Source organism: Poecilia formosa, unplaced genomic scaffold, assembly GCF_000485575.1.
Source record: "Poecilia formosa unplaced genomic scaffold, Poecilia_formosa-5.1.2 Scaffold200, whole genome shotgun sequence".
In the NCBI taxonomy this organism is placed as follows: domain Eukaryota; kingdom Metazoa; phylum Chordata; class Actinopteri; order Cyprinodontiformes; family Poeciliidae; genus Poecilia; species Poecilia formosa.
This window is the reverse complement of record NW_006800139.1, coordinates 112,206-125,505: the sequence shown is the minus strand read 5'-3', so window position 1 is coordinate 125,505 and position 13,300 is coordinate 112,206. Positions and strand designations below refer to the sequence as shown.

General features: G+C 36.6%; 2 protein-coding genes across 4 annotated transcripts in view; both read right to left on the bottom strand.

Annotated features, from left to right (window-relative positions):
- LOC103148178 (nucleolar protein 4-like) overlaps positions 1-2,499 on the bottom strand; it is a 73,651-nt gene extending 71,152 nt beyond the window's left edge. Inside the window, exon 1 of the mRNA XM_007566820.2 lies at positions 1,530-2,499. Coding sequence (XP_007566882.1) covers positions 1,530-1,916 — 387 coding nt within the window. The 5' untranslated portion in view covers positions 1,917-2,499. The remainder of the gene's footprint in view (positions 1-1,529) is intronic.
- Positions 1,462-12,025, bottom strand: commd7 (COMM domain containing 7). Of its 3 annotated transcripts, none has more exons than XM_016679027.1 (10): positions 11,847-12,025; positions 10,614-10,667; positions 10,412-10,514; positions 9,682-9,738; positions 9,552-9,589; positions 8,341-8,431; positions 7,926-7,975; positions 7,793-7,841; positions 7,370-7,488; positions 1,462-1,487 (listed from the first exon to the last, which is right to left on the bottom strand). In XM_016679027.1, the coding sequence occupies exons 1-9, from the start codon at positions 11,925-11,927 to the stop codon at positions 7,412-7,414; spliced, it is 600 nt and encodes a 199-aa protein (XP_016534513.1). In that variant the 5' UTR covers positions 11,928-12,025; the 3' UTR covers positions 1,462-1,487; positions 7,370-7,411. The 3 variants fall into 3 exon arrangements, with proteins under 3 accessions (XP_016534513.1, XP_016534514.1, XP_007566879.1); XM_016679028.1 differs by having other exon boundaries at positions 1,463-1,487; positions 7,384-7,488; XM_007566817.2 differs by lacking the exon at positions 1,462-1,487 and having other exon boundaries at positions 7,311-7,488.
- Positions 12,026-13,300: the final 1,275 nt, after the last annotated feature.

Here is a 13,300-nt window from a genome sequence, read left to right as displayed (position 1 = left end):
GTGCCAAAACGCACTTTTAGAACTGCCCAAATAACAGATTCAAATCAATTAATATGTTTGCTGTTAAGCTCATGTATATTATTCAATAATTTAGCAACATCAATGGGTTTTGAATTAAAAATTTAGCTTGTTTTGTCGATATATAGTTTGATCAAAATGCAATTAGTTAATTATAGTCTGAAATAAAGACAACCAACCACTAGTTAGAATGACTTGACGTCTACAAGGTGACTATTAAAAACAAAACAGTTAGCAGCTGTTTGTCTCTTAACCTTTTCTCACTGTTTAACTCTGATTAAGTGTAAATTTTCCTCAGTTTTTGCTTTTATTCCCGATTCAGTCCAGAGCCTGTTCATCGTTTTACGTCTCTGGATGCATTTTCATCGTCTCAGCTGAGTAATAAATGGATCATCGTGTCTCACACCCAGTCGTGCAGACAGACACACACTTCGCTGGAGTGTAAACACACAGGCTGCCTGATAGACAGTTGCTGCAGGAAGGTCACATCCCTCTCAGTGTGACACATAAAGAAGAAAAACAGAATAAACACAGTGATGATTTGAAACATAAATACAGCTGGAAGAAGCAGCGGAGTTTGACTCTCACTCAGAGGAAGAGAACAAAAGAAACACGGTTGGTTATAAAATCCTCCAAATTATTGTTTTCTTTAACCTTCCTCTCCTGTTAGCCATTAAAATTCACTTTAATAGCTTAATTAAAACTGATTTGTTTGAACTTGAATGTTGTTTTTCATTTCAACAGGCTGTCATGTCTCACTGCTGCCACAAGGTGGCGGCATTATTTCAAGCTAGCTTCGAAATGTCAGATTGAGCTTTTATATGGTCAATGCAAACGCAGCTGCTAGCTGACAGCTAGCAGCTACTAGCTGGCTGACAGCTACTAGCTGACAGCTAGCTTCAAAATGCAAAATTGCGCAATTATACGTTCAATAGAAACGCAGCTACTAGCTAACAGCTACTAGCTAGCTTCGACATGTCAAATTGCGCAATTATATGCAGAAATGTAGCTGCTAGCTGCCAGCTACAATGACAATAATTCATATAAGTAACAAAAAAACAACAAAATTAGGCAAAAGACCATTTTTCCAAATCACATTCTTTCAATAAGAAAGTTCAGAAACTTTAACAGAAACTGCAGGTGTGAGTCTGTGTCTGGTGAATGTTTGGTTAAAACATGTTTGTGTTTCATTCAGTGGGTAGAAAATCCAGAGATTTTACTCCAGTAAGAGCAGAATTACTCAAGTAAAAGTAGTACAAATACTCCTAAAGGACATTTAAAAGAAGTTACTCAAGCAAAAATAATAGAGTAAATGTAACTAATTACTACCAAACTGTAAAACAAACAAACACAGACAGGTCCAATTGGACCCTAATGAGACAGGTGTTTGGCGCTACCATGGCAACCAGTCCGCTCATCCACATCATGTGAAAACACACACACACACACACACACACACACACACACACCTGAAATGGGACAAACACAAAGAGACAGAAAGGGGAACTAACCGTTGCCTTAATGGGGACGTACAGCACCGGTCCGTCCGGCCCGGTTCGGCCCACCTGGAAGCCCTTGGACCTGACCCAGAATTTGAACTTGGCGTTGATGTGATGATGGCCGCCGTCCCCTTCGCCCTCCTGCAGCAGCGTCTGGAGGATTTTGTCGTACTTGCGCCGGGTCACGGTCTTGGTCTTCCCGGAGTCCCCGTACGTTTTCAGGCACCAGTCCCGGAATTCCCCGACCATCTCCGGCGCCTCGCCCGGAACCGGGTCGCTTCCGGCGGAACTCCGGCTGCTCTGCTGGGTCTGGGTCGGCAGCCTGCTGGTACCGGTGCTGCTGCTGGTGGAGATGGGATCCACGTCTCCAGCAGCACCGGCGGATTTTCTCGTTGTCATAGTGAAATGACCAGATGACCCACTTTTGGAAATTTCTCCGACAAAAATGCACGTCCGTCCAAAACCGAGAAATATGTATATAAAAAAATAATATTTTTTAAAAAGATCTAACCCGTGAATTTGTTCCGACTAGTCAATTTGGACCCTCCTCTTCCTCCTCTTCTCTGGTATTTACGCACCAGCTGCGGTGAAACTCCACGGCTCGGTACGGGAGGCTGGTACCGGGACACACCTGTTCGCTCGGCCCGGTCCCGTGGGGGATGTCAGCCAGCGCCTCCCACTCTTCCTCCCGTGAGGAAGACTCTGCTAGTGGAGCCGAACGGGCCGCATGTTCGGTCCGGTTCGGCCGTCCTCCTCCAGCTGATGGCGGACACCTGTTAGCGTCCCGCTGCGCCTCATTGTTCCCTCCGCCGGGCTGGAGGTGGGAACAGGAAGCGGGTCCTGATCAAGGTACCGTCCACATCCAACTGGGTCCGACCCGGACCGTCCGGCGGGACCCGCACGCGGCAGACAGATCTGAGAAGCAGGAAGTGGATGTCAGAGAAATAATCAAGACAAAAAGAAACATACAGACATGTGGGCAGATGTTAAAACTTAACATGCAACAGGTTTTTGTGTTTTACTTGGTTCTAAAAAAAAAATAAAAACCCAGAAAAAATAAAAACAAACTTAAATTGACCGTTTTTAGGGCCATGACTTCGGGACAAAGTATTTATCCTCCTGTTTTGCTTTTTACATCAAACAGATGTCCGACACGATTAATCGGCTATTTAAACAATAGTCTAATAATTATTAGCCAATTAATCTTTAATTCTGCATTAAAGAATTAAAGGTTTACTTTTAGGAGTATTTTAGTTGAGTAATTTTATTATATTTTTACTCTTACTTGAGTGAAATTTGTGGATTTTCTACACAGAATGAAAAACACGTTTTAACCAAAAATTCACCTGACACAGACACACAGCTGCAGTTTTTATTAAAGTTTAATTAGTTTCTTATTGAGGGAAACTGATTGGGAAAAAAATCTTTATTATTTGTTGCTTATATGAATTATTGTCATTTTGGTCAATGAGAAGGATGAAGAGAACAAAGAAGAATTAGGATGATTGTTACGTTTTTAAATGTGTTTTGCCTGAACAGTAAAACTACCAGTCAAGTAAAAATGCATTTTCTGACCAAATAAAACCCTCTTCTGTTTTATCTTCATCGTAAAACCAGGGACCAGGATCAACATGCTTGGAAACACATTCGACCACAAAGTGTGATCCGTTAAGTTTGTGTCTGAACCCCCCAAAGGAGAAACAGAAAGGCGGCAGGAAAAGAGCAACTCGATCAGCAGGATTAAAATAAACTCGACTTTAGGAAGTGAAAGCAAGTTTCAAAACAGTCCAACCTTCTCCTTCACTACGACCTTCTGCTTTCCGTTGTCTGAGGCACAAACGGCCTCACAGATAAAAACAAATTAAACTCAGATATTTTCAAGAAAAAAACATGGAGATTTATGAGTTACTAAAGTTGAAAATGTGAAAGAAATTTTGGAGAAAAAAATTGGAAATATGAGTTTGAAAAGTTTAAAATTGTCTTGAAAAAATGTAACATTTTTGAGATTGAGCTCAGAAACTTTCTAGAAAAAAATCAAGGAAATTTCCAAATTTGAAAAGGCAAACATTTGCTAGAAAAAACTCAGATATTTTGAGATTACTCTCAGAAATTTTCAAGAAAAAACATGGAAATTCAAGACTTTAAAAAGTCAAATATTAGCTTGAAAAAACAACTCATAAATTTTGGGACTGATCTAGTAAATTTTATAGAAAAACAAAGCAATTTTAGGAGTTTGAAAAATAGAAGATTTGCTGGAAAACTATGAAATTTTCAAATTAATCTAAAAAATTTTCTAGAAAAAACTTGGAAATTTCAGAGTTGTAGAAAGACAAAAACTTTGTTGTACTTTACATTTTACATTGTAAATAAATTAACAGTCTTGATCTGCATCAACGGGACAAATCTGGATCATTTTTGACCGCTTAAAACCAGTCCAAAGGCCACAAATGGCCCCTGAGCCGCGCTTTGGACAACCCTGGCCTAAACAAGCTTTTTCATGTGTAACTTTAATTTAATTTCTTACTTAACAGAAACGGAGTAATTGGGAAACTGTGTTTATTTTGCTCAATATTAGCAGATTACAGACGAAGATTTGCGCACATTAGCAACGTAAACGCAGATCAACCATCTGCTCTGCATCTGCCTCATGCATGTGGAGCTTGATGCTCATCTGTGTCCCTGAGGGGAAACGATGGAGAACACAAAAAAGCACCGATGAGACACACACCTGGTCTCTCACACACACACAGGACCCGGATGGCTCTGCTGGTTGCCATGGCGCCCGTCAGCTGGAGGGAGTGTGTGTGGGCGTCGGTGAAGAGGTCTGCTGGTGACTCCTGGCTGGGACCCGAACGGAGCCGCCGAACCTGCAAACACACAACAAAAACAAAACGGGCGCAGTGGGACGAAAATAAAAACCGCTGCAAACATAACAACACCAACTCTTCCACAGATTTAATAACAACCAGTGAGCGGTTGATCATTCACCACTAACGAGGAGAATGTGTGTAAGAACACCTAAAAATAAATTAATCTTTATTTGCAGAAGCTGAAGCCAACACTGAAAGTCCAAACGATACTTCAGATTATCTATAGAAACTCCCAGTTAACCAGATTTTCCTGGGGTAAAAATAACGTAACACACAAACTCTGCCAGCCTGGATGAGGATAAAGTTTTAAAACATTTCTGAAACTAAATATTTAGCTACAAACTAGATATTTAGTTTGCAACCTAATTGTTCAGGTTTGAGCTCTGAATGTTTAGTTTAGATCTAAGTACTTTGGTCTAAACTAGTAGGCTAAATATTAAGCTTGCTAATGAAGCAAAATATTTAGCTTAGTTTAGTTTGGGGCTAAATACATAGCGTGCTAATTATAAATGTAGCTCCAAACTAAATATTTAGCTTATCAGCTAAATATTTAGTTACCTGTTAGCTTATCAGCTAAATATTTAGTTTGGAGCCAAAAATTTGTTTTGTAAACTAAACATTTAGAATGCTAATTAAATATTTTGTTTAAAGTTACATGTTTAGTTTCAGGGTAAATACTTTGGTACCTGAATATTTAGCAAAAAATAAGTATTAAGTTGACTAAAAATGTATAACTTCAAATTAAATATTTATACTGTGACATTTATAAATAGTGAAAATTTTATTTTGAAAGTTTTTAACCGCCATTTTTTTCTCTAAATAATCATAATTATTGCTGATAATTTTTAACAGTGTATCTTTACAAATAACCAGCATGAAACGCATCAACTGAGTTAAATGTTTCACCAAGCTGCAGTTTCCGCTCTGATCTCAGAACCTTTAGTCAGTGGCGCCCTCTCGTGGCCACAAACAGGCGCTGCGTGGTTTGTTCTGGTTCTGGTCGGATCAGCAGAATTAGCCGGAAGTTCTTCAAAAAACAGTTTCCGGCCTGCGGCTCCATTCTGATGTAAAAAGTTTTGGTTCAACAGGAAGAATGTTGGAATGATGATGAAAAGTTTTTATTTCCTCCATGTTGGAAATTAAAAACAATCTTCAGTCTTGATTTGACTTTTCAAACAAATTCATACAGAAGAAATAAAAACTCTGGCCTTTCTTCATCATCCTTTCATTTTTTTCTTTCCTTCTTCCATTACTTTCTTCCTCCTTCTTTTCTTCTCGTCCTTCATTTCCAGCCTTCAACCATCCTTTCTTATTTTTTTCCTTTTCAGCAGCACCAAAACAGCATACGTGTTATTCTAATTTGTGGTAGAATGTTGCGTTTTGTTTTATGTGTTTTATCCTTCTTTCTCTCATCTTTAATTTATTTACTTCGATTCAGGTTTGTCTACCAATCAACAAAACAAACAAAAGTGATAAACTTTGGCTGGAATTTGGTGGGGGGTTTTTTTTACTCCAAATTAAGGAAAATAGAGGTTAAATAAACGGAATCTGCCGCTTGGCTCGAACTGTACGCTTCCTCATGTGTGCGGCCAAGATAGCGGGTTTTATGGCTGAACGGCGCAAATAAGTCGGGGAGGAAACATGTCTACATCCAGCAGGAGGAAGTCTGCGGTCGGACTTTGTCCCGCTGGTCTAACCAGCCGCATCGGGACAGGAAAGCCAACGGAAAAAAACTCACAAAGAGGAACTAAAGACAAAAGGAAGAAACTCACAGGACTCACCTATACGCTGGCGCTTCTTTGAGAAATGGAACCATTGTTTTCATTTTAAGCTGTTTGACCCACAGTTTATGCTACAGTTAGCTGCAGGTGGAAAGTTTGCAACATTTCCAAAGGTTTTCCTGAAGTGTTTTAGTCACAATTTAAAGAAAAACGGAGGCAGAACCTTTACAAATGTACGCAAATCTTCGTTTATATTCCGCTGTCGGAAAAAACAAACAAACCATAATTTCGCGGTATTTGAATTGAATTGTAAGCGCAATTAAAATCAGTCAAGTTATTAAAAAACATGTTGCGCCATAATTCAACTATCCTGTTGTCTTCGTGAGTTGCGAGAAAGTGTTTCCTTTGCAGTTTTGCGAAAAAAAGAAGAAACAATTTCGATACAGCCAAAACGCCAGTTTCTGGTGGTTGCTACCAGTTTCTGGTGGTTGCTAGGTATGTACTACCCAACTACCTCCATCTCATAAAGGTACAAGCTGCTAGGTAAACGCAGGTGCTAGCTAGCTGCTTGCTACGGACTAGCTTCTACCAGCGTTTAGTTTAAATACATTTGCTTAATAGAAACCAGACAGTTATATATATAAAAAAAACTTGATTTTCGATAAGTTCTGGATGAGTTGGGCTTTTTGTATCGAAACTGTTTTATTTCACAAAACAGCAATGGAAACACGTTTTCGCGTCAGACGATCAAAAACCCGGAAGTTGCCATATGCGTAAACCACGAAGAAGAAGACAACAGGAAGTAGTTGGATGGTGACGCGGCAGATATTTAATAACTTGTCGCAAACAAACTTATTCACGTGTAATTTTAATTGCGTTTTTCATTTCATACAAATACCGCAATTGTGAATAGTGTTTTTTGTCATTAGCAAAATAAAAAATTTTTTTACAAAAACACAGCTACTGTGTAGTTCTCAGACGAGGCTCAAGTTCAATAATTAATTTAACTTAATTTACTGTTTGATAAGTTGGATCAATCAGAATCAATGTGTGATTGAATTCATTTTGTTTGTAAAGTGCTTTGAGACATTTGTTGCGAATTGCCATTGTTTAAATAAGTAAAATATAATAATTTTTAAAGTATAATTTTGTTCATTAATTCAGAAGGTTCTGAGCAATAATCTTCAATCTGACAAAACAGATTCATTTTTAATTGTATTTATTATCAGATTTAGTACAAACGTTTGGCAGTTATTCAAACACACACACACATACACACACACACACACACACACACTTAAATTCAAGCAAAGAACTCCATGCTGGCCTTTGCTCTCTCCATCTCATGCAGGAAGTTGTAAAACTGAGGAAGTGTCAGTTCTGGAGGAAACAACAAAAGGAGACAGATTTAGGTGAAAAATATAAATGTTGGTCACAAAAATGGTGAAAAAGTTGCTTCTAATTTTACAAAAGAAATCAAGTGAAAAAATTGATTATGAAGCACTTTGGAGATTAAAGAGAAATGTTTCATTTTTTATCACTTTATCATTTGAAATTTTTATTTATTTTATTGGGATTTTATGTGATAAACCAACTTTGTTGATGATCTCTCACATAAAATCCAAATAAATTTGAATTTTATTGTTGAAGAAATCAGTCCAACTGATTTAAAATAGAGACTCACCCATGAAAACATTTTCAGTCGAGTTTCCCTTCCTCACCACCAGCTTCAACTGCAGGAGAGCAGAGGAACGTTTGGGGTAAAATAAAAGACACGAAAAACCTCCCAACTTTGGATCGTTTTCTGAAAGTTTTACCTGCAGAAAAATGTTTCCCACTTTCTGAATCTCACTGGTGCCGACAGTCACTGGGAACGAGAGAAAACGTCCAAGTTTGAGTCAGAAAACGAACTGGGTTCAACAATTTACCAGAAACACGATTCAAGAAAGAAAGGAAGGAAGAAAGGAAGGAAGGAAGGAAGGAATATTTCTCATCCTTTATTTCTCTCCTCATATCCGTAAAATCTTGGAAAATCCAGATTTTTCCAGAAACTCTGCAAACACTTTTAATTATTTCACCATTTTGTTTTTATCTGCAGATGATAAAATACTTGACATTTGGCGGCCATGTTTCTTCTGACAGGAGCCAACGTCGATGTTCTGCAGCGACGGAATTTATCCCGGCAGAATATTTTCTCCTGCCATCGTTTCGCTGCGATTTGAGTCGTCTCACCTCCAAACTTCCACTCCATGTCGACCAGCTGGTTGACCATCAGCGTCTGTCCCACCGCCAGCCTGGACAGCGCAGCATAATGCTGCCCCCACTGCAGCACACAGAGGAACAAGATGGCCGCCCTCAGCACACCTCAACACTGTGATGCAGCTAGCATCAGCTACGTTAGCTGATCTAGCTAGGATTAGCTACAGTAGCTACACTAGCATTAGACAACCAGACTGTTTGATTTGGCTCATAAATTGTTTTCAGATGCTCATATTCACTCCTTCACACGTGCTAATGATGCTGAAACAAAGCTAGCTCATCAGTTTGAGCAAAAAAAGAGAAAAACTGTCAAAAATGTAATGATAAATTTTAACTTTTCAGGCTCTTAAAGCTTTTTGCTACAACGGCGTTTTAGGGTCAATGCAAATAAAAAAAGGAGTAGATTTCTGCCTAAAACTTACAAGGAAGTTTCTGAGTTTGAAGTCAAAAAACTGCTGGAAAAAAAACAAAGAAATTTCTAAATTTGAAAAGTTGCAATTTTGCTCCACACTCCAAAATTGTACATTAATCTCAGAAATTTTCTACAAAAACACTTCGAAATTTCAGAGTTTTAAAATTAAAGAAAATGTGACTCTTGGAACTCAAAAAATTTCCAAAAGTCAAAACATTTTTATTTTTGAAACTCAAAACTTTGCAAGTTTTTTTTACTCACAATTTTAGTGTTTTCTAGCAAATTTCTGAGTTTTGTTCAAGTTTTTGGTAGGAAATGTTTGAGATTAATCGTAGAACTTCAGAGTTTCCTGGCGGACATTTACTCTTGTTTTTCGTATTTTTATCTACAATGTGCCTAATTTTCCATTGTATTTTGCAGATGAATTGGTCTGAACAACAAAACAATCTTCTCTGCCATCAGAACCACGGTTCTGGACTGTAAGACAACAATCAACGCTGAAATGTTTGGTTTTGGACTTGATCAATGTTTCCCAGCTAGAATGAAGTTGACCCATCAGATCCTTCCTGGTGAAATCATCACATCAGATTTTCTTTAAATTAATTGGATATAAATATTAATCTGGATGCCAACAGTGAGTAAATGATGCTAAAATGCATCTTAGTTCTCTAACTGAAAGTTAACAGAACTGATTTGTCTTATGAACTAATCAGAAATTCATCAGAGCCTCTAAACTTGCAGGATCCATCAAATTCAAGGGTTTATAATTTACCTGTGAAGAAAAGTGAGCAGCTTTCTCGTCATTTAGCCCTGAGGGATAAACAGAAAAACCAGTTTTAGTTCAGGGAACATAATTTAACATTTGATTTACAAAGAAGTCAGTTAGAGTTTGAAACTAGAACCTAATGTGAGCAGATCCTCCTTGACTTGCTCGGTCGTCAGGTTTTTCTTCAGAGCCCCTGAGGAGAAAACAGCAGAGTCACTTTAACAGCTTCAAAATAAAAGCATGAATAGAAACGTCTAAACTAACTGAAGAAATATTAACACTCAATAACCCAAACTCATATATAATTAATTTAAGACAGATGCTTCTAAAGTTTAGTTAAAGTGCTAAATGTGAAAAAGTAGCTCCAAAATTAACATTCAATAACAAAAACTTCAACTTTATTAAACTGAAATATTACAAACAAGCCAAGTAAATTACTGTTTTGGAGCTTAGTACAAATTAATTTAAGATAAGCTAAATGAGCTAAATAATTCTGGGGCTAGCAAAAGTGCTAAAGTGGTATGTGAAACATTAGCTCCACAATCAGAATATTTAAAAGTCAATAACCAAAACTTCATCTTCATTCACCTGAAAATTCACAAAGTAAATGATTTAGAATTTATTCAGAAAAATTTATTTACGGGAAGCTAAGTGCAATACATGTTTTCAAAGCTAGCAAAAGTGCTAATGAAAAATTAGCTCTGATGTTAGCGGCTTAGTAGAAGTGTCCACTGCACTGCAAGAAAAGAACCCAAAAAACGAAGGCTCTGTGGACTCTTGATTGCTAGCTTAGCATGTTTGGAGGGTATGTCGGGTAAAATCTCTCCTCTCTGAAAACAAAATGGCTTCCTAATAGTTTCTCCCACCCTGAGGGACCAGCAGGACGCTCTTCATCAGGTTCCTCAGCGGACCGGCGCTCATCCCGTGTTCCCCTGCAAATTCTGTCAGCTGCTGCATGAATCTGTCCGTCTGAGAACACACACACACACACACACACACAAAAGGAAAAGCTGTGTTTTAGTCCAGTTGACTTATCAAAGCTCAAAGTCTCATTTCTTTTCCACTCACCTCTTTCGGGTCCAGGAGGAACTGGAACAGAATTTCAATCAGTCGACTAAACTGCTGCAGATATTTAAAAAATAAATAAAAGAAACACATTACTTTGTGTAATTTAAACGTTCATCGTCGTTTGTGTTTCTTGTTGCTACTGCATGTCGTCCTCAGGCCTAAATACTTTTATTTATATGTACCTAATTACACTAATGTTTCTGCTTTTATTCTACTACCAGCTCAAGATAAATATTTTTATTAAAAACTGTTTAAATCTGTTGTATAATCATGTATATTATTAAATGTTTTTTATAGTTAAAAATTTACTTTTATTTTGTTAATTATTATGCATTATAAAAAATAATAAGCGCTATTGTTTTTATAGCTTTTTAAAAATTTTGATCAAACTACATTCAAACACTCAACGGGCTTGTTGTTGTAAAACACTATAACTATTGTTTCTAAGCTTAAAGAGGTAAACAAACAGTAATGAGCTACTCAGTATAGACAATATAGAAATAAATATTTCATGTCTAATAATAATATTTATTATTATATATGCGATAATGAGCTCCTTACTTCTACCTAATCCTTTTTGGACACTTTTTCATTTTTATTTGCCTTCTAAATAAATTTAATATTTAGTTGTTCTAACTTTAATCCTAACTTTTTTTAAATTATTACAAACAGGTTCTGTTCAAGCTACCTATTGACTGTAGAGATCTTTGGATTGAAATTATACATAAATAGTGTATCTAACCTTTGCTAATATCTGATTTATTACATTTTCATAAAGGGACAGGTTTGTTTGGATTTAGTTTCCTTTAATACGTAAAAAATAACATAAATCTGTAGGGAAGTAAATACATCCTGTGATGGTTCACTGAGGAAACAAATTATGTCACGTGATGGAAAGTTGTAAAAAGGGCAAAGGTCAGCACCTTCATGACGCATTGAAGCATATCATCACATATGATCTGGTTATTTGAATTAAATTTGAAACGTTTGCATGGGAAACATGAGAACCGCTTAAGATTTCATTGATGTTTGACACGAAAATTATGCTTTTATGCATTTAAACCTTTTTTATTTACAGTTAGTTATCAAAATCTTAAACATATAAAATTATAAATCCCGATGAGACACCTAAGAGCATTTCAGATGTTTATAGTTTCCCATAAATCTCACCGGAAAACAGGAAAACTAGTTAAAATTCCTGGGTAATCAGCTCCGCGGTTCTTTTTTTTTTACCTGGTCGTTAAATTTGTTCAGATTCTGGAAGTCGGTACCGACAGAGTCCGGTAACACGTCCTTGGCGAAGTGAAGCTGCATGTTTTTGTGCTTTATCCCTGAATAAACTCGATCCGGTGTTTTGGCTGCTGCTGCGCAGCTGATTCTAGGAGAGAACTTCCGGGTTCACGGTGGTCACGCGCATGCGCAGAATGCGTCTGACCCTCAAAGGAAAAGGAGCTGAAAAATCTGCAAAGCAACGTTTTACACGGAGAAATCAGACTGAAAATAGATTAAAATACAGAAAATATTTGGTTTTTACTTAAATGTTTTGTTTTAAAGTAAAGCTATTTATGAAAAAGAAATGAGCATTTAATTAGAAGGAAAACTAAGACATATTAAAATACACTTAAAGTAACAAAATTAACTTACAACTTTCCACCAAGATATAGAAGCTTATTTTAAGTAAATCACTATTTGATATACTATAATGTTTATGTATAAGAGGAAAATATCTTCCTATAAGAAACTTATGATTGTGTATTAAGGAAACTGTAGATAAAAAAATAACAAAAGATGAAGAAATTTCCTCCAAAAAAAAAACAACAAAAAAAAAAAACCTGAAACATTGACTTCAATCTTAGAAATTTTCGGGAGGGAAATACTTGGAAGTTTTTGAGTTTGAAATGTTGGAAATTTGCCAGAAAACATTCTAAAATTTTGAGATTCCGAAGTTTAAAAAAAATCTGAGATTAATTTCAATATTTAGACGTTTTTTTCTAGCAAATTTTCAATATTTCAAACTCTGAAATGTCAAAGTTTTTTCTAGAGAATTTCTGAGATTAATTGCTACAAACTTTAACGTTTTTTTTTCAATAAATGTTATGTTAATCACAAAATTTCTGAATATTTTCTCGCAATTTTTGATGTTTCAAACTCTTTTTTTATCTCCAATGGTCCTAATATGTACAAAACTAAATTAAGTTTCCAGTAAGAAAATCACATTTTAAGTTCTTAAAGGTTCCCTAGCAGATTATTAAACTCATAAAAGGGGAAATGTTTTCCTGTAAGAAACTAGGCAAAAATTCTTAATAAGATTTTGTGTTTTTACAGTTTGCAGATCGGTTTTTCTTCAGCCGTTGACTGTGTTTCTATCACTTTGCATTTTTGTGTTCTTATGATGTAAAGCACCTTAAACTGCCATGTTGCTGAAATGTGCTATGAAAATAAACTTGTTTGGTTGATTTTCTTTCACTTTTGGGTTTTTTATTTAAATAAAATCAAAGTTTTTGCTGAAAAAGTAAAAAAAAAAAATCAAGGGCTGTAAGGATTTGAAGGTGTTTTTAAATTAAGGTGGAAATGTGTTGTTTCCAGAGCTGTACAGCTGCGTGAATGATGGGTTTTGGGGGGGTTTTACTACTGGGGACAAAATGGGAGTCGACATTTCCACCTTTAAAAGCCTGCGGCAGGCAAAC